Consider the following 21,834-nt stretch of genomic DNA (forward strand, 5'->3'; position numbering starts at 1 on the left):
GTTTTTGAGTGTTTTGTAAGCGTACTGAATATAAAAGACTAAAATATCTCACTTACATAATTCAGATCCTTTGTTCGGACACTCAGTTGGAGCACTTGAGCTCTGGTGCGTCCTGCTTCTATCAATGATTGAAGTCATTGGACGTAATTGTTGTCGACCTGAGAGACAGGATTGCGTCAAGGCACAGATCTGCAGAAGGACAAGAAAACTCTGCAGCATGCAAAAGGCCCAAGTGCACGACAGCTTCCATCCTTCCTCACTGGAAGAAGTCAAGCACCACATACAGCATCTCTGCAGAGATCTGAAAATGGCTTCACACCAACGCTCCGCAAACAACCTGGCCGAGCTCGAACGAGTCTGCTCAGAGGAACGGGAGAAACTTCAAAAGATATGTGCCAAGTTTGTCCGATCGTTTCCAAGAAGATTTGCGGCCGTCGTTGCTGCCAAAGGTGCTTTAACCAAGCACTAAATGAAGGTCTGAATACTTGCGGAAATGGGCAAACATTCAAAAAAAAAAAACTGTTTTTGCTTGTCATTGTGGAGTAATGTGTGAAGCCTGATTAAAAAAAAAAAAAAGTCTGAAGAAGAAAGGCTCTGAAAACTTCCTGTATTCTTTTTTTACTTTTACAGATTTTGAAGCTGCTTTCATCCCTGCAGTCAAAGTGTTTCTACTGATTCCACACTGTGCTCAGAATCAAACTTCATCTGCTCTTTGTACGACCGCAGCGTGGACAGATGCAGGAGGTTTGAGGCTGCAGCTCTGTGCTGGATTATATCATTTTCTAATGTGAGTGCAGCATTAGTTCAGGTCGAGAGAACAAACTCACTGGAATTCTCGCACAAGTTGTAACACGTCCGCTCACCTAAAAGTTTGATATCAAGTGATGCGAGTACACACAAGCACACACCGAGTGCTGAAAAAGACAGAGGTCATTCACCCACAGTAAAGTATTCAGTACTGAGTATTGAGAATTAAAACTACGTAAATGTTAATTATTGTCTTTACTGATGCACTCATGTCAAAGTGGCACTTACAGTTTGCTTTTGGGTAGTTTTTCCTCCATCATGTAGCCTGACAGTAAACATGAACAGATCCTCCCTCTGTGACTTGACTGAGAGTTGAAGGATTTCCGTCTTCGTGTTTTGACTCATTTTTCTGGTGTGAGTTTTTCCTCCTCTGCCAACTTCGACCATGACGCTGCACTTTCGTCACCTGCAGGAAGACAACCTGCAGTTTGCCAGCTGTGGTTCAAGCCTGGCCACATTTTTTCTGGTTTTGAATTTGGGCACCGACTATTTGGTCTTGCTGAAACTTGCCTCGTGAATCATGATCACAGACGACACACATTTACAACTTGCCACCTGAACTATAATTGTGCTCGCTGTTGTTCTTGGCTGGACAGATAAATCAACAAAAGTCATTTGGATCTGAGCTATCAGCTGCTGCACACAGGATCAGATTTGTTAATGAAGCTTTATTGAACTCATTCAAAGTCCCAAATATTGATCTTTAAGTACTTGTGCACTGAACAAAACATCCTTAACAATAAAGAAAAGTGACAACAAATAGCCCGACGACTAATGCTGCTATAAACAAAGAAAGCCTTTGATACGTAGAACAAACAGTTATAAATATTAAGCTTTCAGATTACCATTAATGCCAGTCGGTGACAACACAAAGGAGAGAACTCGTAAAACAACTTAATGTTAAGAATCCATATAAAAAATCTAATAAATCCCTTAAATATTTGGTTTTGACACTGTTCAGTTGATTCTGTGCTTATAACTGACAGGTTTCAGGTTTCACGTCTCATCACATCCAAACGCTGGATGACTCACACTGAAACTCTTCTGAAACTGGATTTTATCAGCTCAAAAGGAAAAGAAGGTGCAGACTGTTCAAACATTTGCATTGGAGGATGTTTTCAGTTTTCAGTTGCATGCAGATAAGAGCTTTGTTGGTGTACGTAAACTTTTTCTACTTCCTTTCTTAACTACTACATAGTTGGCATCTGTTTTTTTCCTTTTTTTTTTTTTTAAACAGAGAGGAAGATTCAGGAAACATAAGAAAGGATTAAATACTAAAAGTTGTAATCCTTGAGACCTTCATGAAGTCAAACCCCATTTTTCCCCATGTTCAGCATTTCCCTCTGTGCCCACTTGGCTTAGACAGCCTTTATGAGCACAAGGGACAGACAGGGAATGATTCATGTATGTATCACAGTTTTAACTCTGATATCAGCTGAATGTTCGCTCCCTTTAAATTGTGGCACAGCTGTATTAAGAACATACTTCCTACTGCTGCTTCACATTAAAAGCGCTCACCTGGCTTTCATTGTGACACAGCCACAGAAAACGCAGCGTATGTGTCGCCATGGTTAGCACTGACTGCTAAAAGGGAGTAACTGAGCTACTCAATGTTGTACTTCTGTTGTGTTTTTGACTGTAAACAGCTGTCTAAGGAGTATTAAGCCACATTTGCTGTTGCTATGAAAACCATGTGTGTCACCAGGACTGAAATCTGAAGGATTACAACTTCAAAGGACACCAGAACAACAAGTTGTCTGAGTGTCAAGATATGAAAACAGTCGTTTGTCTCTTAACTCCTCACCACCTTTTTTGGACGTCGCCCTTTAACCCCACCAGCTCTGCCTCGGAGGAGGTTCTATCGTGGGCGGTGCCACGTCGAAAACGGCGCCCTGTCCGACCGACGAGCAGACGTAGTACAGGTTGACGCCCAGCATGACCAGGATGGGGAGGAAGGAGAGGCCGAAGCCGAGGCCCCTGATGCTGCTGCCCAGAGAGAGGCAGACCCAGTAGATCAGCCTGCAGCGCAGAAAACAACACCAACAATAAGTTCCAGAGGCAGATGAGAGGGACGCACTCGCACTCAGAGCCTCCGTTTCTGTTTGATGGAGATTTAAAATCAGCTTGATTTGGATAAATAACGACAAAAAGATCCAATCACTCCCCTCATCATCTCGTACAGCCTTTCGGCAGGAGCGTTAGATGGCTGAGCGCCTTCCTGCCTTTCATCCGTTCTTGTGTGCTGGATGACTCAAAGGATCTGGATTAATAACTTAATAGATGCTTTTATACGCGTTCTAGTTTTCCCTCATCGAGCATTTGATTCTGCCTGAGAGTATTTCTTCAGAGCCGACTGTAGCCAGAAACTGAAACTTGATGCTGAAATGCAAAAGGACCTCCAGAGTCTGGCTTGTACAACACAGCGCTTAAGCTCAGAGGCCTTGATGTTTGGATGACTCTTGAATCTTGTTGGTATGATAAAGAATAGCAGACATGTTCAGAGCGATCAGCTGTGATCCCAGAATGACTGGGGATCAAGTGAGGAGCTGCCTTATGGCTATCTATACTCACTTATACACACCTCATAGTGCACTGTAATAGTCCATGCAGTGTCATAAGTTATCATTCTGTGTTCTAGGTAGAGTGAAGTACGTACTGATGCATCTATAATGATGCATGCTTCAGTATAACAAAGAGTAGCTTTGCATTTTGGCTTCTTACATAATAATCACATTTGCTGCATCATCGATTCTCTTATATGTATGAAAATGTGTCACACTTTACTTATTATAGAACTCACATCTATAATGTATCGTGACTGTTGATACGGTGTGTCAGAAAGCATTATGTGTGTTTGTGAGTGTATGTGTTATGGATACATTATAATTCAGTATGAATGCCTCCATTATCTTTGTAGAAAGTGTTACTGAAAAGAAAGACAAAAGGGAAAGAAAAGCTTGAACTCTGGCACATAAATGGATATGCAACCTTGTGCAATCAGACAGGTCTGAAACACATCCCCAGTTTAACCAGTTCATTTGGAGCAGGACAATGCATCTGTATCCAAAATCATGTTGTAACAGTCCATCAGCGCTGGAAACCTTTGCCACAGTGAGTAGAACAAATCAAAGGTGTGACAGGAAGTAGCTCTTTAAATACAAAACCCATAAGCAGACAGAGAGTGTGGTTAATAAGTTAAACATTCACCTGCATTTGTTCACAGTCGGTGGTTCAGATATGCTGGTTAAACTGGGGATTTGGCGTAATCCTCTCTGATCATCTGATCATTTCACTGTGTGCTGTACAGCTGAGTCTAACGGTATCATGTTGGTGTGTTTCAGAAATCCAGCTGCTTGATAACCAGCTCGGCTGCAGACTGTCAGTCCTGTTAGGTCTTATTCACATTATTGGCTTTTCAAAAGCCAAACGAAAACAACCCGTTTTTCCACTGAGATTGAAAGTATTTACATCTTCTCTGATTAAGTTTAAAATCTAAAAAGGAAGCTGGACTTTTCAGTGTCAACATTATGAATGAACCTCTGAACTGTTCGGGCTCACAGTCCCCTCACAAAACATTCAACAGCGTGTGACGGCGAACACCCGTACCTGCCGAAAGCAAATATGATGGTGAGCAGCGGCACCAGCTTCACCAGGTCCTGGCTGATGTAGGTTGCCATGACAGCGAGCTGCAGGAAGAAGAAGAGGAAGAGGGCCAGCGACTCATTGACGTAGTGCCAGTGCACAGCCACCTCTCTGTTCACCAGTTTGCTCTGATAGAGGGGCTTCAGGGAGCTGTAGCGCAGCTGGGCCACACCCTCCACCACCACGCCTGCGGACACACGAGGGTCGAGGTTACCTGCTTTTATTCTCTGTAAAGTTGTTTTCGTTCATGTCTTACTGTGTTCTTTTTACATATTAACTCACAGACATAACGAGGTATTACCGAGCAGGATGGGGATCATGGCGAAGAAGGAGCAGCGTAGAGTGTACACCACCCTGAGGGGGGCGCTCTGCAGCAGCGGCGAGTCAAAGGGAAGGAGGGCGTAGCCTCCCCACACCAGGAGCGGGAAAAGGACCCCTGCAGCCACCAGCGCCAGAATCACCTTCAGTCTGTCACTGCACAGACGCTCACACAGGACTGAGGAGGAAAAAACACCAGGATTTCAGACACAAAGTGATTCTTATTTAATATCAAGTGCAGAAAATCAGTGTCAAAAAAATTTTGTACTGGGACCAGACAGCGACAGCAAGACAAAGAGGATGAGACTGAGACTGAAGGCATGGCATGATTCATCTCAAGACATGTAATTATATCTGATTAAGGAGAGAAGAGATCATTACGCTGCGCTACGAGGCTCAGCGTGCAGTGACTCACTTACTCACAGAGTGAAAATGTGCTCAGCAATCTGATATGTGACCAGCTCATCAAATGATCGCTTCGAATATACTAAATGATTTAATAAAGACTGTCCTCTGTTCTTCTCTAAATTTAAGATTTAATATCACAGTGACGGAGTAGCATCTGTCTTAATGATAATCTTACTTAAACTGGCCTTAATATGATTTAATAGCTTTACATTTGGGCAGGAAATGACCAAATAGTTATTAACAAAGGATTAGGGGATTAAGAAATCTGATGCAAGGGGCGCTCTGATGGTTCAGGGGTTTATGGCACCAATCATGAGCCGCGACAGCCCCGTTTTGAGTACCTTGTCACCCACTACCATTCTGTCTCCTCGCTTCCTCTCATGTCTCACTAATAAAGGCTTAAAACAACTTTTATATGACATTATTGTCTAAATAATTGACCTTTTTCTCAGCAGAATTTTGACTTTTCAGAGCAGGAAACACGCAGGTGTTATCAAAAACAAGACATTATTACGGACAAAAAAGAAAATTACTGTTAGGAATTTGGGTTTACCACATGCTCTTGAACGCACCATCAGGGAAGAGTTGTCACAACAGTCCTCACTTTCAGCTGCATTACCATATTTGTAATCCATGTGAGCAAAATGGTTAAAACTAAAACGATTCTTAAGCAAATAAGATCATATGAGTTGCTTTTAATATCGCAGTGGAGTGAATGGAAACTGCTGCCTGGAAGGTGGGTAATTAATTCAGGAACGTATAATGTCCATTGGGGTACTGTAGCAGCAGTTATGAGAAGAATAAGTGATATTAATTAATGTGTAAAAGCCGTAGTTATGGTGAAGGCTGAATGGTTTAAGGAAAATTAAATTGAGATTTTTCTGACAATACTGCGTTTTTCAATGAAAGCAGGCCTGTATTAATGGTAGTTGTGTCCCAACTTCTCTGGAATCCAGGTTTTATTCTTCAAGACCTGTTTTTTTTGTTTCTGCATGAAAATAGTAAGATAAAATAATGCAGTTGCTTGTTGTTATTGTCTATCCAGGGTTGTTTTTCCCCCAACTATGTCAGCTTCTAACTAAATTTAGTTTCCTATGGAGAATCTGATTTTGCTCATGTTGTGTGTGGTATACTTGACTTACACATCTACGCATTATGTGCAGTTAATAACATTACTTAAATTCATACGTGAAAAGGTACATAAAAGATTTTTGTGCTTTTGTTTTTAATGGGTGCGCGTTGTGACATGAAACAGTAAAGAAAGTAATAATAACGATGGTTGAGATTTAATGTATTGCAATCTAGTAACTGTGACCATTTGTTGTGTTTTGTTTTAGTGTGTTTACGTTTATCAGGGGTGCAATCAACAAGAATAAAGGCAGCACTGATTCTGTTGGCAGTCACTTTGCATGCCTCCATCTTGTCTGATCTTGTCAATAATAAATTCTTGTTGTTATGATTTCTCTAATGAACCTCTGAATGTCTTTCCATCTCCAGTCTGGTTTTCTTTCTGTTTCTATTTCAGCCAATGTGCAGATGTAGAGTAAATCCTTGTCTGTGATTGGCTGTTGCTGCTCAGGTCAAACACATCCTCTGTCTTAAATGTCACTCATACACTGCTGGCAGAAGTGTGTCTTATTGTTGACAATCAGTGAATAACTTTGAACTCATTTAGTGTAATTCTTAACAGACGTGTGCTCAGATGCAGTGAAGTCCAGTTTGTGTGTCACACTCACGGTACTTGTCGTCCTGTTCTGTCCACTCTGGGTAAAAGTGTCCCTCTGATTCGGGCTCCATCTGCGGCTCCTTCTCCTCTGCCCTCTCTACATAGAGCCGGCTCTCCTCTGGAACCTCTTTGCCGGACGGATGCACGATCGTGACTTTCGGAGTGAAACCTTGACCTGCTTTCTCTGAGATCCAATTTGACTCTCCTTCGTCTTCCTCCTCCTCCTCCTCCTCTTCTTCATCATCTGCCAGTGAGCCATCCCCTTTGTCGTCCCGCTGCACCTCGATCTCGTCGTCCCTCCACCTCTCGCCCTCGGGCATGCTCTCCCTCCATTTGGCTTTGCTCTTTCTGTCGCTCTCCGCCTGGCTCAGCTCCTCCGACAGGTCCTGGCTTCCTCCGCTGATCCCGGTGTCCCTCTCTTCAGCCTCCGAGACGCCATCGTCTTTGTCCGTCTGAGGCCTCTTGTCTTTGTCTCCGGGCCACGGCAGAGTGCTGGGCTCCAGAAGAGCGGAGCTGGTCACTTCCTCTTCCTCCTCCTTTGAGTACTCCTCTCTTCCCTCTATGCTGTTGCTATCTTGTGGCTTTTTTGGGGCTATTTGTGGCTCTGCAGTTGGACCGGCAGGTGAAAGTACCACCTCGTCTGAGATCAAACCACCTTGGCCAGACATCCTGGAGCTTCTAAATGTAATTTCCTCTCTCTTCAGTCAATACCTGTTGCACTGTCGAGGGTTCAGCTATTAGCAAAGCTTCTTCCAGTTGCTAAGTCATTTTTGGCCCAATTTTTCTTCTGTGAAGAGAGAAAAAAGTCTTCCTTCAGCTCCATGCACACACAAAAAAATCAAAGTTCACTGTTCATCATGTGTGTTGTCCTACATGACTCACCCTGACAGGCCAACACAGTGTAAAGAGCAAGTTTGTGCAGCTGTCAGTCAGTCTGAGTTCATGTCAGAAAAGGAGGCAAATTCCACTTGAACTTTACTATAAATACACTCTTCCCTTGATCTAAGTGTCGAATGCTGAAGAATTTTGTGGATATCAGCTTTATGTCCACTTATGTGAAGGAGATAACAATACGGCACCTTCTCCTCATTTCAGCCCTGTTAATACAGCCAAAGTCATGTTAAAGGGCTGCAAATAACGATTAGCTCCATTAATTGACTAATCAAGTCAACTCTAATATATTTCAGCGTCTGTGTGGGGAAACTTGAACTGCAGTTCTGACTTCAACAACGACAATAAAACAAAGTTATACACAGCACAGAACTACACAAGACTACTGCACAAACCCCAGGGCAGTTTTACCTTTTACCTCCTGAAATTTAAAATACTAACAATAATCTCTCTCCAAGACTAACAGCCTGAACTGTAATGTCAACAATATGTAAAATATGCAGAGGGAATATTATACAGTTCAGATCAGATGACAGAGTGATGCTTTCTGAACACACTTCATTCAGACCAGCTACACAAATGACCAAATCTCACGTCAATTAAAGCTAAAGTTCACTTATATTTTGAATATTAAAGAGGCATTTGGAGAAGTTTCCAAGCATGTCAAACCCAGCTTCTGTAAGGCCAATTATTAACAGAAAACACTGATAGAATTCAGCTATAAAGTGAGTAATGAGCTATATAAACATGCCTGCATTCCTGTTCTCTGGAAACATGAAATAAACATGGACTTTGGCTGTCCAACTACATACAGCAGACTGCAACAACAGCAGGAAACAGCTTTAAAAGGAAGCAGTTGTGTTGTTGTGACTGAGATGCAGACGTATAAACCAAGGCTGGACTGGACTGGCTGTAATAGATTTCTGAACTCTGAGAAAAGTCAAATTTTGAGGTTTAAAATGTAGATTTATATTTCTAATCTCAAAAAGGGTCTTTGAGTCTGGTTTCAGGAGAGATTTTCTTCTTCTTCTCAGTGTCTTAGTTTGGAGAAACTGGGCTATTGTGACATGTTCTGATGTCATCACTCAAAAACCTGAACTACTGGACACAGTTCTTATGTAGGTCATTTGTATCCGTGTTCAAAAGTTATTAAAAGCAATGTTGGAGTCACAGTATTGATTAAAACAATAGAAGTTCAATGTAACATGTGCAGGGACAACTGTAAAAGCATATAATAATGCCTTCATATAAATACCAAGAACTACAATAAACCCCCAAGAATATAGATATACTTAAAACAATTTAACATCCATTGGACGATTAATTCCAGTCTAATTAAAGGAGTATAATTAATCATATAATTACAGAAAGAGATGAACAATTTCTAATGGTTCTGTCTCGATTCTGACTGCTGTAATTTGAGCTGTTCCAAATGTCCTTTGATTAATATGTGTAAAAATGTATCGGCACCAACCAGCTTTTGAATCTGAGTTTCAACACAAGGCGACTATCACAAACCAAAAACAGCTGATAAAAACATATTGATTTCTGGCCAGTATTTAACAATCAGATTAAAAATCGGAGATATTAACGGTTAAGACGGCAGGAGGACAATACTGTAGGTGAAAAAGACACTTTGAGACATTCATAAATCTTGGCAGAAAACAAGTGTGAGACATCAGTTTGTCCATCTACAGACAGACAGCCATCATCACGGACCACATTCAGGGAGACTGTCTCCTCTCTGATTGGCACAATTTCAGACGTTACAGTTGTCCCCGTCTCACCTACACTCACTGTCATGCTTTTCTGTATTAACAAGTCCTACACTGATATGCCACATTAAAAAAAAACTGGACATTTTTCAGTTGAAAAAGCGTTTAAAAAGCGACTATGATGACGTGTGAAAAGACGTTCAAAGGTGAACCTTTTTCAGACTCTGCAGACGTTCAACGAGCACGTTTAGACCATATTTCACTGGAAATGTGTAATTAATGGCTCATTTATGGCGTCATTTTACAAAAACCACAACCAAACAACAAAGTTTAAAGCCAGGACTCCAAATCCCGGTAAAACGTGGTCTGAACATGAACGTTTGATCAACGTCTTCAAATAGTTTGTTTTAAACGTCTTTCACGTTGACTGCAGCACCACTTCTAACGTCTTTTCAACAGGAAATACTTTCTCAGTTGACTTCTGAACCTGTTTTATGCGTCTATTCCCCGGCGACCATAACCGCTTTTTAAACGCCTTTTAAACCTAAAAATTTAACCATGAAAGTAGTTCTGGCTAAAAATAACCACCAGCACATTACAAGTGACACATTTTGTCATGCTAACACGTGAACAGCTTCCATTTAACGGACGTAGACTCAAACTGTTAATACTGTTGGATTACTCTTACTAACAGCTCTTTGTTATCGGCGTTAAGGTCCAGAGTTTGTTGTGAGGAGTGAAGGTTTTACTTTTTAACTCCTTTATCTACATTACAGGTGGTGTAGTTAGCCATTGAAGAGAGGAACGCAGTTTCAAGCTAGCCCTCGAGCTCAAACTTGTTTAGCCGCTCTGCATTTACGACAGAACAATACTGAAAGTTAGCCGTTAACGTACCTGTTTTTACCGCGGTCACATCACCGAAACTATCCGCAACTTTGCGTGTAAAGTTGCGAGCTCACTACTCTCTACTTTCTCGCCAATGGGGCAAGAAGTAACCTGGCAGGTGTGACCAGGTGCTCAAGCCATTCTTTCAGCACAGAGGAGGAAACAGTGAGGAGGTATCACTCCGCCTCTTTTCCCGCGTACCGAAAATGTCACCGCAAAGTTCTGCCCTGTGTATGAACCGTTGAAAAAGAGCACAAACTAGTGCTTCTTGTCTCTCCATGACACCTCTTGGGCTCCTTAAAGGAGCTTTTTCGGGGTTGAAACCTTTACAGAGACGGAGGTAATGTGTTCCCTTTTGAGCCTGAATCATTCACTCAATAACTTGTTCGTCTCTGCATTTGACAAAATAATTCTAGGCCAAATTCATTTTCTCTGATTTCATTATTTTATTTGCCTTTTTTTCTTTTATTTTTTATTGACATTTAGCATCAGTCAGTCAGTCATATGCCATATATCCAAACTATCACTAATCTCAAAGCACCTTTAGTTTAGATATATATTTCCCTTTCTTCATTACACACTTACTTCCTGATAAAAGTTTTATATTGTTTTCATTCACATTACAACGGTAAATCTGTACTCATGCCATCACTTACCATCTTGTCAATGTTTAACTAACACAGATTTACAGATCTTATGCTCAACGACTTTTTCCAGCAAAGTTAAAACAAACAAAAAGATCTTATAATCCCCAGTTTCCATATGCCAGCAGACACTTGATGTTGCATGACGTGTGGATATGTATCTTGTTTGATTAGCAAGCAAGAACTTAAAAATGGTAAGTAGTAAATTATTTCAGTAGTCATGAATTCATTTTCTGAGTAAAACTGCTTTGAAGTATTAAGAGACTACTCAGCCTAAAAGCAAGGACTTACGGCTAAAACTGAACTAAAATCATATATAACATGAGAGAAATATTAAAATACAACTTAGCTCGGAGTTGGTCATGATAGCTGAAAAATAATGCTAAGGATAGTATATTTCCTCTACAATATTTTTGTTTTTTTACACAGATCCTGACCTACACTGGTTTTCTAGTTAGGAGTGAGTCATCTGTCAAATTTACACAGCCTTTGTTTCAGTCTGAATAAGGTGCATAGCTCTTCAGTAAAGTCATCAAACAGGACTGGTGAGGGTGGAGCTGCCACCCACAAACGCTATAATCAACAGCTACATACTGCCTATGCATTTACCTCCATCATTTAGTCATGTGATCTGTCTGGGGGGTAAAAAAGGGAAACACCAAAGCATCACACCACACTGCGCCTCATAAAACGGCAAGATCAACATTTTATTTTAAGCATAATCTCACAAATTATTGACTTCTTGTTCAAAACACACAAAATCCAAATATGTCCACTTAAAATTATTTGACTTCACAAAGCCAGTTCAAATTTCAACGTGGTTTTCAAAACCTTAAACCTCCGTTTCCGTCCCCATCTCACATTCTTTTTACATATGAGAACTTGACGCACCGAAGCACATTTTGGCATTTAGAAACTTCAATTGTTTGACCCGACCATAAAGGTGGTAATATCAGTAATAATGATGTGCAAATCATGTCACATAGTTTGTTTTTTTTTTTACACTAGGTGCTCAAAAACAAATAAATGAATGTGAAATCAATCCAAGTATTTGAGTTTAATCTCATGACAGTCCCAAAAGTCTAAGAAAAAAAAAAAAAAAGGCTTCACAGTTACACGTAAACATTTAGAGGACAGAGTGAAATAGCTAGTGCAACTCCACAAGTGCTGAAACTAAAAAAGGAAAAGGTCAAAGTGGAGGAGGAAATCTTCAGGGAGACTGTGAGCGGCGGGAAGGCGTTCGACACAGAGCGGTTCGTTCTGTCCAGGAATGCATGTCACGAGAGGCTGATCTGTGCACGACCACTCACTGATCTAAGTAATGGTGACTGATGGTACATTCAAAGCTTTGGCAATTAAGGCAAAACAAATAAGAAGACATGATTGACTGTGAAATGGCATTGAGAAAATCATGACATTACTTTGACATATTTTATCTCGAAGGCCTTAATCTCTCCTCGCAGACACTCAATAGAGAGCCAAGCGAAGCCGCAACATGTGGGTTGTGTTCCAGAAGCAGAAAAATAAGTAAATAAAGGGCTTCAATCGACGACTACTTTCACTGTCGATCATTTTCTCGATTAATCGATTAGTTGTTGTCCCGAAGCCCAAGATGACGAGATATTCAGTTTACTGTCATAGAGGAGGGAAGAAAGCACAAAATTTTCACATTTTAAGAAGACGAAATTGGAGAATTTTGGCTTTTTTTTCCTTAAAAAAATCACTCAAAACAATTAATCAATTATCAAAATAGTTAGCCATTGATTTAATAGTTGACAACAAATCCATTTATCTTTGCAGTTCTAAAAAAAACTTGCGTCAACATTTTAAATAACGCAAATAACTAAAGCCCAGTTCAGACCAAAGATTCTCTATGACATGAAACCATTTAAGAAAAGTTGCAGTGGTGCGAACTGGACGATCTTAGCTCGACTCAAGCTTTTCCAGTCACCAGTGGCTGGTTCTACAACTAAGGCACATCACCTGTTTCAACAGCCAATCAGCTCGTAGCAAAGCCAGCTGGTCAAGTCACTTACAAACTCAGCTGGTTGATTCATCAATACAGGAAAAGCAACTGCAGTAAGTAATTCACTATCACCATCCTCATTCATATATTAAAGATGCTACAAAAAAAGCCTGAAAAGCTTGCACTAACAACAGAAATACAGAGAGTCTTTGCTATGGAAACAATATATATATATAATATATATATTTCAACTCCTCACGTTGTGAATCTTTGATCTGAACTCGCTATACCTGCAATACTTGCTGTGGCCACTTGGGGGCTAATTGGCATATCATCTACGATTACGTTGCTATGCCAATATTGTTAGCAGACAGTTGCTTATTTACCCATCCAGCAGTTACAGAGAAACATAGTTTATCTGGAGTCGTGTTTGTGGCCACCTCGCGAAGTCACGCTCATCCAGCTGTTCCTGAAGGAAACATCTGGCTTTTTAGCTGTTAGATGCTCCGCTAAATTCAGCACCTAGCGGCTAACAGTGCCTGCTTGATGCTGAGCTGGTGTACAGGTGTTTCTCTTAAAACAGCTATGAGAGCCGTGAGAGTGAACCAAAACAGTTGAGCTGTGGGCCAGACGGTGAACGATGAGCTGAAACTATAAAGCTCTACAAAGCTGCAGATTCGGGTCATAATTCTCTGAAGGTTCATCACTACGATTGATCCATTTCACATTGTTTTCGTTTCGTCATTTGATACATTGTTATTTTAAAATGGCAACCATAACCTCTTGAAGAGTCTCAAGTTAAAACAAAAAAAAAAAAAACACACATTACTCACACTCTAACCCTGTGATGACATGTTATCCCTTGTTATATGCCAAACATTGGTTTAAAAAAAAAAAAAAAAAAAAAAGATCATTATCTTCATATTAAAATCCATCTCCTCCCTTTTCCCATAAAACATTACATTAGTTTTGATGACTCATCTTAAACTCAGATGATAAATGATAAAACCACACTTGACCATCAGGTAGCAGGTCTTGGCTAGAGGAGCAGTATCATAAGAGAAGGCGAGTGTTTTGATATCAGCTGGCAAACTCCTCGTTTACATGTTCAAAGAATGTGATTGAGTTCTGTGTTGCTCTGTATTCATGTGCCAGTTTCTCATAGAGGAATGGATAATAAACCCCAGGAACACGTTTCATTTTTCCAGTAAGACCGATGAGGGAAATGCTGAATGACAGACTGCACTGAGTTACAGAAGTTAGCCTGGATGGGACGTCATGACTTCAGCTCTCTATAGCGTCTTTCTCTTTTTTTAACCCTCATCTCTCCAACATTTGTTTGGATTTTTTTCCATACAAGTTATTCCCAGCAAATGTTTTACGGTTACATTTAAACTGACAAACACTACATCTGAAAGCTAAATGAAAACTGGACCAATCAGTCTATCATAATAAACTATACATGCCAGTTCTAGTAAAAGATTATTAGTACTACGGCTTACTCAGATGACAGGAATGGAGTATTTCATTTTTAGAAATCAAACACAATAAAACATTACGAAGTTAGTCAGGAAAACAGAGGAGCTGCTGAATATCTAGCCTACCTGACTGACAAAATGTTAAAAACGTGTTTTCATTGACAAGATTGTATTCAATGTTTTCAACGGCGACTACTACAGCAACTTTTTTGGTCAGACCAGGATCGTTCATCAAGCCTGGTTACTAAATGCAAAGCTCGCGTCCCGATCAAGCATTTCTTCATCATCGCTTCCATGCTCGATGGGCATCATGTCTGTTCCGTACTCTCCTTCATCTTCATCTTTCACCCTAACAGCAGACGACTCGCTCCTCGAATGGTTGGCGTGTGTGCTGCTGAGCTGTGTTTCACTTCTGGCTTTGTTTTTGTTGACTGAACCTTTAGGGCGGCCCCTTTTCCGCGGGATCTCCTCTTGGCTTTTTGGAGTACTTGGGGGACGGCCCCTTTTTCTCTGAGTTCCGTTGTTGGGGTTGTGTGGCGACGATGGAGTGGGAGGCAAACTCTTGCGCAAGTGAGCGCCTTTTTTGGACGCCGACTTGCGAGGCCGACCGCGGCTTCGGCGAGGGGCTGGTGGAGCTCCCTCTGGAGGTTCAACACGTGGGTATTTCCTCGGCCTCCCCAGCGGCTTCCATACTTTTGGCTTTTTCAGCTCCTCAGGTGACGGCAGAGGGTACTTCCTGGGCCGTCCCCTTTTGGCTGGTTGTTTTCTCGGTCGACCACGCCGCCCTTTTGAGGGCAGGACATGTACTCTCCGAGGCTGGCCCACCTTACTGTGCACCTTATACACAGGGGGTTTCTTGTTTAAAGAGCCTTTAGGTCGACCTCTTCCCCTCTTTGCTGGCTGGGAGTCATCTGTAACCAGTTCTTGTTTCTCTCTGCTCCCCTGTTGAACGGTTTTTCTTGGCCTTCCCCTTCCTCTCCGCAGGGTCTTGGAGATGCCGTTCGATGTATCCTGTGTCGACTCCTCTGCGTTATTCACCTCCACCTTCCTCAGCCGACCTCTCCTGCTTTTCGGTGAGTTCAGGCTTCCATCAGCTTCCGCCTCCCCGTCACTGCTCACCTCTCTGTCCAGCCTGTTTGTGTAATTGAGAGCGCCTTTTGGTCGACCTCTTTTCCTCGGTGTTACAGAACTGCCTTCATTCTCTTGACTGCTTGTTAAATTTTCTGATTTGCGCTTCGTGGATCCTTTTGGACGACCTCTTCCCATTTTTGGCGTATCCGACCCACCATTCGGTAATTCTTCCACATCAGCCTTATCAAGGCTGCCTTTGCTGAGAGACTTTTTTGGCCTGCCTCTTTTCTTAGGAGAAAGATCTGTCATACCATTGTCTTCATCATCAGCCAGTTTTTTGGACCCTTTCGGCCTTCCCTGACCCCTGCGAGTTTGCACAGAGTTAGCATCGTCGTCTCCTGACCCTTGCTGCTCTGTGTGTTTCGTGAGTTTTGGACGCCCTCGTCCCCTCTGGGGCTGTGTAGGCCCACCGTTGGAAATGCCTGAAACCAGCTCCATTAGGTTAACGTCTGTAACACAAACCTTCAGCTTCTTTGAACCTTGTGGCCTCCCCCTTCCTCTTTTAGCTGGACTGTTGTTGGACGTGTCTACACTGGACTGTCCCCCTTTGCTCGCAGCATCTCCTTGTCCTCTCTCAGCTCTCCTTATTTCCTCTTCCATACTGGTGTCGTCAGTTTGGACTGCCTCTGTCAGGTTTTCACCTGTAAACTGAACATTAAGAGGCACAATTAACAGGACAGGACAACAGTAAAATCACGACAAAGAAAAATGTTTGTTTTAAGTAGAGCTTCTGTTTAGTTAAAAAAATAGTCAAAATAAAATTAAACAGCAACTACTTTGATACTCCATTAAGTCATTTTTCAAAACACACAACAGGGTTATGAGTGATGAATCACGCTTCACTATCTGGCAGTCTGATGGACGATTCTGGCTTTGGTGCATCCACCAAAGCCAGGAGAACAGTACCTTCCAGAGTGCATATTGCCTACTTTAAAGTTTGGTGGAGGATGGATAATTGTCTGGGGCTGTTTTTCAAGGTTTGGGCTAGACCCCTAAGTTCCAGTGAACGCCACTGGATACGAAGATATTTTAGCCAACAGCCCTTTGCTGTTCCAGCATGAGTGTGCCCATCTGCACAAAGTAAGGTCCATAAAGACAAGTCTGGTGAAGAGGAATTCGACTGGTCTGCACAGAGCCCAGACTTCAACCCTACTGAACACCTTTGGAGGAACTAGAATGCTCTTTTGGCTGAGTGGGCTCATTCCCACACACACACACACACACACACACACACACACACACACACACTCCGAAATCTTGTGGAAAATCTTCCGGGAACAGTGGCAGCTAACATACGGAAAGAGGGTTTAGCTCCACATTAATGCCCTTGGTTTAAGAATGGGTTGTTAAGCAAACTCATATGGGTGTGATCATCAGGTGTCCACTGACTTTTGGCCACATACTGTATGTCTTTAAAATATGAAAACAAAGTGATCCCTCTCTGATGACTCGTGATTTACTAAAATGCAGCAGTTACCATTAGTTACATTTAAATGAGTTTATTCTCTTATTCTGGCACAATGATTTTTTAGAATTCAAGGCAATAATTATTAGTATATTTGTATATTTTATTAATAAGTCTGAATATTATTTATATCTAAGGGTTACACCTGACTTTACTGATCCACTCGCAACAGCTTAAAATCGTTCTCCAATTCAGAAAAAAACTATTATTACTGAAAATCTTTTTTTTTTTTTGCTAGAAAATAATATTAATACTTTTTCACAAAAAAAAAGCAAAGGTAGTGAAATGTTATCATCTTCATCAACAACCTCACGTCAGTCTGCAGAATAAGACAGCATGCACGTGCATATTTTTAAAAAATATTGGCAGAGGAATTAAAAAATGTTTACATGTTTTTATTATTATTTATAGGGTGGGTTTTGCACGGCTATGTCTATTTTCTGCACTACAATCTTGCAACGGCGGGAAGGTGTATGGCAGTCAAGTGCTGAGGAGGCTAGCAATAACACGTGCACTATTAATATCGCTGCATGCAAATGATAATAAATTTGTGTTCTTCCGCTGCATGTTTACAGATTGTAACATGTGCCAGATATTCCGGAAAATTAAAACATCCACATGCATCCTCAACTGTATCTGAAGAACACTGAATTTGGTCAGAATAAGGGCCTGAAACAATCGCTATGACTATGGACCAGATTGTTTTCCAGGTAATAGTCAGCCTCAGAATCGATGGCGATGGAAAGAGTAGCTAGCGGCGTGCGGCAGATAAAATACTGCAATCGACAGAGCGCACATCTCACCTTAACGAAATCCCCTGTAAGATTTTAGCTTAATTTTCCATAAATTATTGATGCATCAGACAGCCCGTAGAGTGAAAGTGCGCGTTTATTGTTGTTGTGATGGCTGTTTAAATTTGCGATCGCTTCCGGGTGTCCGTGACGTTTTCGAGGCTCCGAAGGAAACTGCGGCGCTGAGTTTCAGTTCCGCCTCAGCGTCCCCGCTGACTCCCAGGCTGTTCCTGTGATTTCTCACATATACTGGAGCCCACATGCAATATTTATACCCACATTTGTTATGGCGCCTCTTTAATCCTTTCACACAGCTATCTGCAGACCCAGGATGCTTTACACATCAGCCAGTTCCATTCCCTCAGGTTCAGTGTCTCTACGGACTTGTTTTCCTTTCAAATTCCTGTCTAATCAATTTTAATTGGTTGCTATTTTGGTTCAATGTACTTTATAGTTAATATGTATGTTGGCGTGTATAGAAATTAGTACTTTGATTTTTTTTTATTACTTTGCTTAAATACTCAATGTTAAGTGCATTTTCATAATGTACATAGTATACTAGATATTTAAGGTATGGTTTGGCTTGGTTTATGTGCCCTAAATGTCACTTCATCAACATCTGACATAGGTTTTATTTTAGCTGAAGTGCTGTTACAACTTACCCAGGATGTAAGGTACGATTGTCTGTTCCTTTTTGTGAATCACATGCAGAAGCCACTCACATTTGTAAAAGATAAATGTGCAGTGTTATCACCATATTTTGAGACTCCATCCCCACGAAGCGTTATCATATAGTTACAAATGTAAAAAGTACTTCAGCTCCCTTTTGGCTCATCTTGGCTCTTTTGTGAGCACTGATTGCTTTCAGCGTGAAATTGTTGTTAAATTGTGCATGAGCTGTCTTCATTACCAGCATCTGAGCATGACAAAGAAAAGTATTTTCATGTAGAACTGCAACAACTGTGCATAATGCCAGCTTGTTTAAACTCTGACAACATATTTTTTAGAAGCAAATTACCTCCAGCTCAAAGACAATATTCACCTCTATAATTTACAGTAGTGGAGTAAATGGTCTAATTTAAATTAAGTTTTTTACTTTAGAATAGGCTTTGCTACCTCAACCAAACACCAACTGTGGGACTGTAGCTCAGCACTGCCCCCTACAGACTAATTTGTTAAGCATCAATCATTTTTCGACATTTGTGATATCATTATGGACCGTGCAGAGGGACTACATATAATGTGTAACATCTACTGCAGTGATGGAAGAAACACACTGATTTAAATCTGTAACACTCCCATATTCTAAATTTTACTTAGAGAAACATATTAATTATTTGATAATAAAATTGCCTTTCAGTTAAATGTCCATCCTCCCCGAAGAGGTCTTCTCATTGGAAGGTTATAAAAACCTGAGTTATGTTCAATGAAAGAAATTTTAGTGGCGCATTATTTTTGAACAGTTCAGGACAGGAGACAAAGTTCTTTGCGCCACTTTAGCACAACTGCAACTGTATTTTGGTGTCTTGTCCACATCTTTCCATGTGGGCTGAGCACATGTATGTGCATGACACAGTCATGGGGTACTTGGTCTGGTTTGACTGGTAGCTTCTGTTTATGTATGCTTTATTATGAACTTTATATATATCACTGTGTGACTGATATCACTGCGTCAGTTCACTGACTTTGTGATTCTTCTTCTGTACTTGTGGTACTGTTATCATTTCCCTTCCACTAGAGGCCACAGTGGCTGCGGTTCAGCAAAAGTTCCACAGCTGAGTTTAAGTCAGCAAGTCTAAGATGGGATGTTTAACGTGCAAAATTATTTCATTACCACGTAAATTTATGGTTAACTTGTAAAGTGTTCTCACATGGAAATACTTAAGGTACAAGTACCCTAAAATGTACTTTTGCACAATACCTTTATTGATACCACAGAGGGAAGAGTGTCGCAGCAGCAGAAATCAGATGCACAGTACAGATGAGTAACTTTAAAAAACTGGAACAGGCATTATAAAGCCATCGATGCTATTATACATCAATATCAGCTCCTCTTTGCTCCTTCAGCATCAGTTTTAGCTGAGTTTCTTTCACGTTTTCACATTGTCTCCTGTCTTTCCTGTGCCTCTCCACAGAGGGGAACCATACTGACAATGGAAGAAAAAAATAGGGGGAAAAAAAAAGGCAAATTAGAGAGGCAGATTATGTTGCACAGGGTAGTTGGATAAGAGGGTGGAGTATGAGGTAAGGACAGATTGATGAGGTCAGCGTCAATAAGAAGAAGAATGCAAGAGAAGAGAAAGAAATATGCAAATAGTGTTTATATGTGTGTGAGAAGGGAGAGAAGCTGTCAGGTCAAAAGAAGGAGAGAGAAAATGACAGACGTGGCTGCAGGAAAGGAAAGGAGCGTTTGAGAAAGACAACCCCTGAGAGACGGCGTGCTGAACCCGCTGCCCCGTCTCAACCCTCCTCCTCCTCCCTCCCTGTGTGCTTCGCCATGGTTACCAGACAGGGCTCCCAATGCAGCCAGTTAATGTGTTTTTCAGCGGCAGGAGCGAGCTGGGTACTAATGTGCCTCAGTCTGTCTCCTGCACAATCAATGTCAACTGTCCTGGGATGCACAAACACATGGAGGGCTTAGAGCCAGGGAACACAGAGCCACCCTGGCTGAGTGTCAGGGCCAGAGTCTGAAAGAGGACCACGTCACTTTCATTTATTCACCTGAAAACTGCCGGATCTGCCGGTTTGTCAGGTGCTCAGAAAAACGTGACACTGAGGAAGTTTCACTGTAGGTGTGTTCCTCTGCCGGAGCCTCACATCACATGTTAATCATTATTAAATTGATCTGAAATGTTTTATCTCGCGTTCACATCCTGACTGAAAAATGTATCCTGCGCTGCATACGTGCCCCAAATGACAGCTTTTTTTTTTTTTTTTTTTTTTAAATCCTTTCCTGGTGAGTATTTGTTGGATTTACGTGGTATTTTACAAAAGCAACACAGGAAGTTTTCACCATTGCTTGAGTTTTATTGTCACATTTTCAGTTAATCAAAAACAGAACAAGGTACAAATCATTCACCCGTAACAATAACAAAAATATACAGCTGCAGCAACCATTTCATTAATCAATTAGTCAATTGGCAGAAATATTTTTTCTCACCAAAATATTTTCTTCAAAGTCCAGCAATGATAGATATTTCAAGTTGCTCTGAGGAGCTTCAAAATTGCCATAAACGACACAACTCTCAAAGCGTTTCCTGTCTCTTGACGACAGGTCGTGTCGTAACTTTCACTGGCGTCAGATTTAGAAATCCCACGTGAATCATATATCGGGGTCATGAACCTTGGCTGTCTTTTTATTGAACCGTGTAAGTGTTCAGCACACAAAGCCGGCCACAAGGCACTGCCCCCTCTGGAGAAGCACGTTGTCTCATCTTGGCTTTCCATGACGCCTGGAAAGTTTGGGGAATTCTCTCCAGATGAGTTCATGCAGTCGAAATTGTCTCATTCAACAACTGCTCTGCAGATTCACTCTGATTTATGATCTCTGACTGTGATGTATGATTTTTGACATTTGTGATAATCTCTGAATTTTAAAAAGCATGTTGTCTGGCAATGAAAAACACGTTTTCTCTCGCTCTATTGACAGGACGCGCTGTGGCCTCCGGATGCAGCTGCATGCAACTTTGTTCCCAAGGACCTCACCTGTGACCTTTCATATCATCACAGGTTAAGGGTCTCAGGGACAATGAAGCACGCTGACAGACACCGCCGGTCTGAGAAGGCAGCAGCTGTTGGAGACGCCTCGTCTACAGGTCAAATCCAACACGTCATTGATGAAATATACTTCTGTGACGTATGTTACGTATCAACAGAAGTGAGTATGCTGATATGTACAGTATATGTGATTTATGTTTATTATTTATTTTAGTTTTTTTTGTTAGTTATTTTGTTATTTAAGCTCTGT

General features: G+C 41.3%; 2 protein-coding genes across 4 annotated transcripts; both read right to left on the bottom strand.

Annotated features, from left to right (window-relative positions):
• Nucleotides 1-1,156: 1,156 nt before the first annotated feature.
• Nucleotides 1,157-10,529, bottom strand: LOC143335561 (uncharacterized). Of its 2 annotated transcripts, XM_076755089.1 has the most exons (6): nt 10,402-10,529; nt 6,912-7,688; nt 4,751-4,945; nt 4,414-4,636; nt 2,615-2,826; nt 1,157-1,213 (listed from the first exon to the last, which is right to left on the bottom strand). In XM_076755089.1, the coding sequence occupies exons 2-5, from the start codon at nt 7,567-7,569 to the stop codon at nt 2,634-2,636; spliced, it is 1,269 nt and encodes a 422-aa protein (XP_076611204.1). In that variant the 5' UTR covers nt 7,570-7,688; nt 10,402-10,529; the 3' UTR covers nt 1,157-1,213; nt 2,615-2,633. The 2 variants fall into 2 exon arrangements, with proteins under 2 accessions (XP_076611204.1, XP_076611202.1); XM_076755087.1 differs by lacking the exon at nt 1,157-1,213 and having other exon boundaries at nt 1,430-2,826.
• Nucleotides 10,530-11,722: 1,193 nt separating this feature from the next.
• On the bottom strand, nt 11,723-18,020 carry LOC143335560 (uncharacterized). 2 transcript variants are annotated; one of them, XM_076755086.1, is made up of 2 exons: nt 17,880-18,020; nt 11,723-16,252 (listed from the first exon to the last, which is right to left on the bottom strand). In XM_076755086.1, the coding sequence occupies exon 2, from the start codon at nt 16,209-16,211 to the stop codon at nt 14,712-14,714; it is 1,500 nt and encodes a 499-aa protein (XP_076611201.1). In that variant the 5' UTR covers nt 16,212-16,252; nt 17,880-18,020; the 3' UTR covers nt 11,723-14,711. The 2 variants fall into 2 exon arrangements, with proteins under 2 accessions (XP_076611201.1, XP_076611200.1); XM_076755085.1 differs by having other exon boundaries at nt 11,723-16,259.
• Nucleotides 18,021-21,834: the final 3,814 nt, after the last annotated feature.

The sequence above is a fragment of the Chaetodon auriga genome, chromosome 17 (assembly GCF_051107435.1).
Source record: "Chaetodon auriga isolate fChaAug3 chromosome 17, fChaAug3.hap1, whole genome shotgun sequence".
Taxonomy (NCBI): Eukaryota; Metazoa; Chordata; class Actinopteri; order Chaetodontiformes; family Chaetodontidae; genus Chaetodon; species Chaetodon auriga.

What these genes read in the sequence shown, in the direction of transcription:
- LOC143335560 (XM_076755086.1), bottom strand. Translation starts at nt 16,211, where the DNA reads ATGGAAGAGGAAATAAGGAGAGCTGAGAGAGGACAAGGAGATGCTGCG.
- LOC143335561 (XM_076755089.1), bottom strand. Translation starts at nt 7,569, where the DNA reads ATGTCTGGCCAAGGTGGTTTGATCTCAGACGAGGTGGTACTTTCACCT. An exon ending in CATGATCCCCATCCTGCTCG is followed by an intron (nt 4,637 to 4,750) that starts GTAATACCTCGT and finishes GTGTGTCCGCAG; the next exon opens with GCGTGGTGGTGGAGGGTGTG. An exon ending in ATCATATTTGCTTTCGGCAG is followed by an intron (nt 2,827 to 4,413) that starts GTACGGGTGTTC and finishes TCTGCGCTGCAG; the next exon opens with GCTGATCTACTGGGTCTGCC.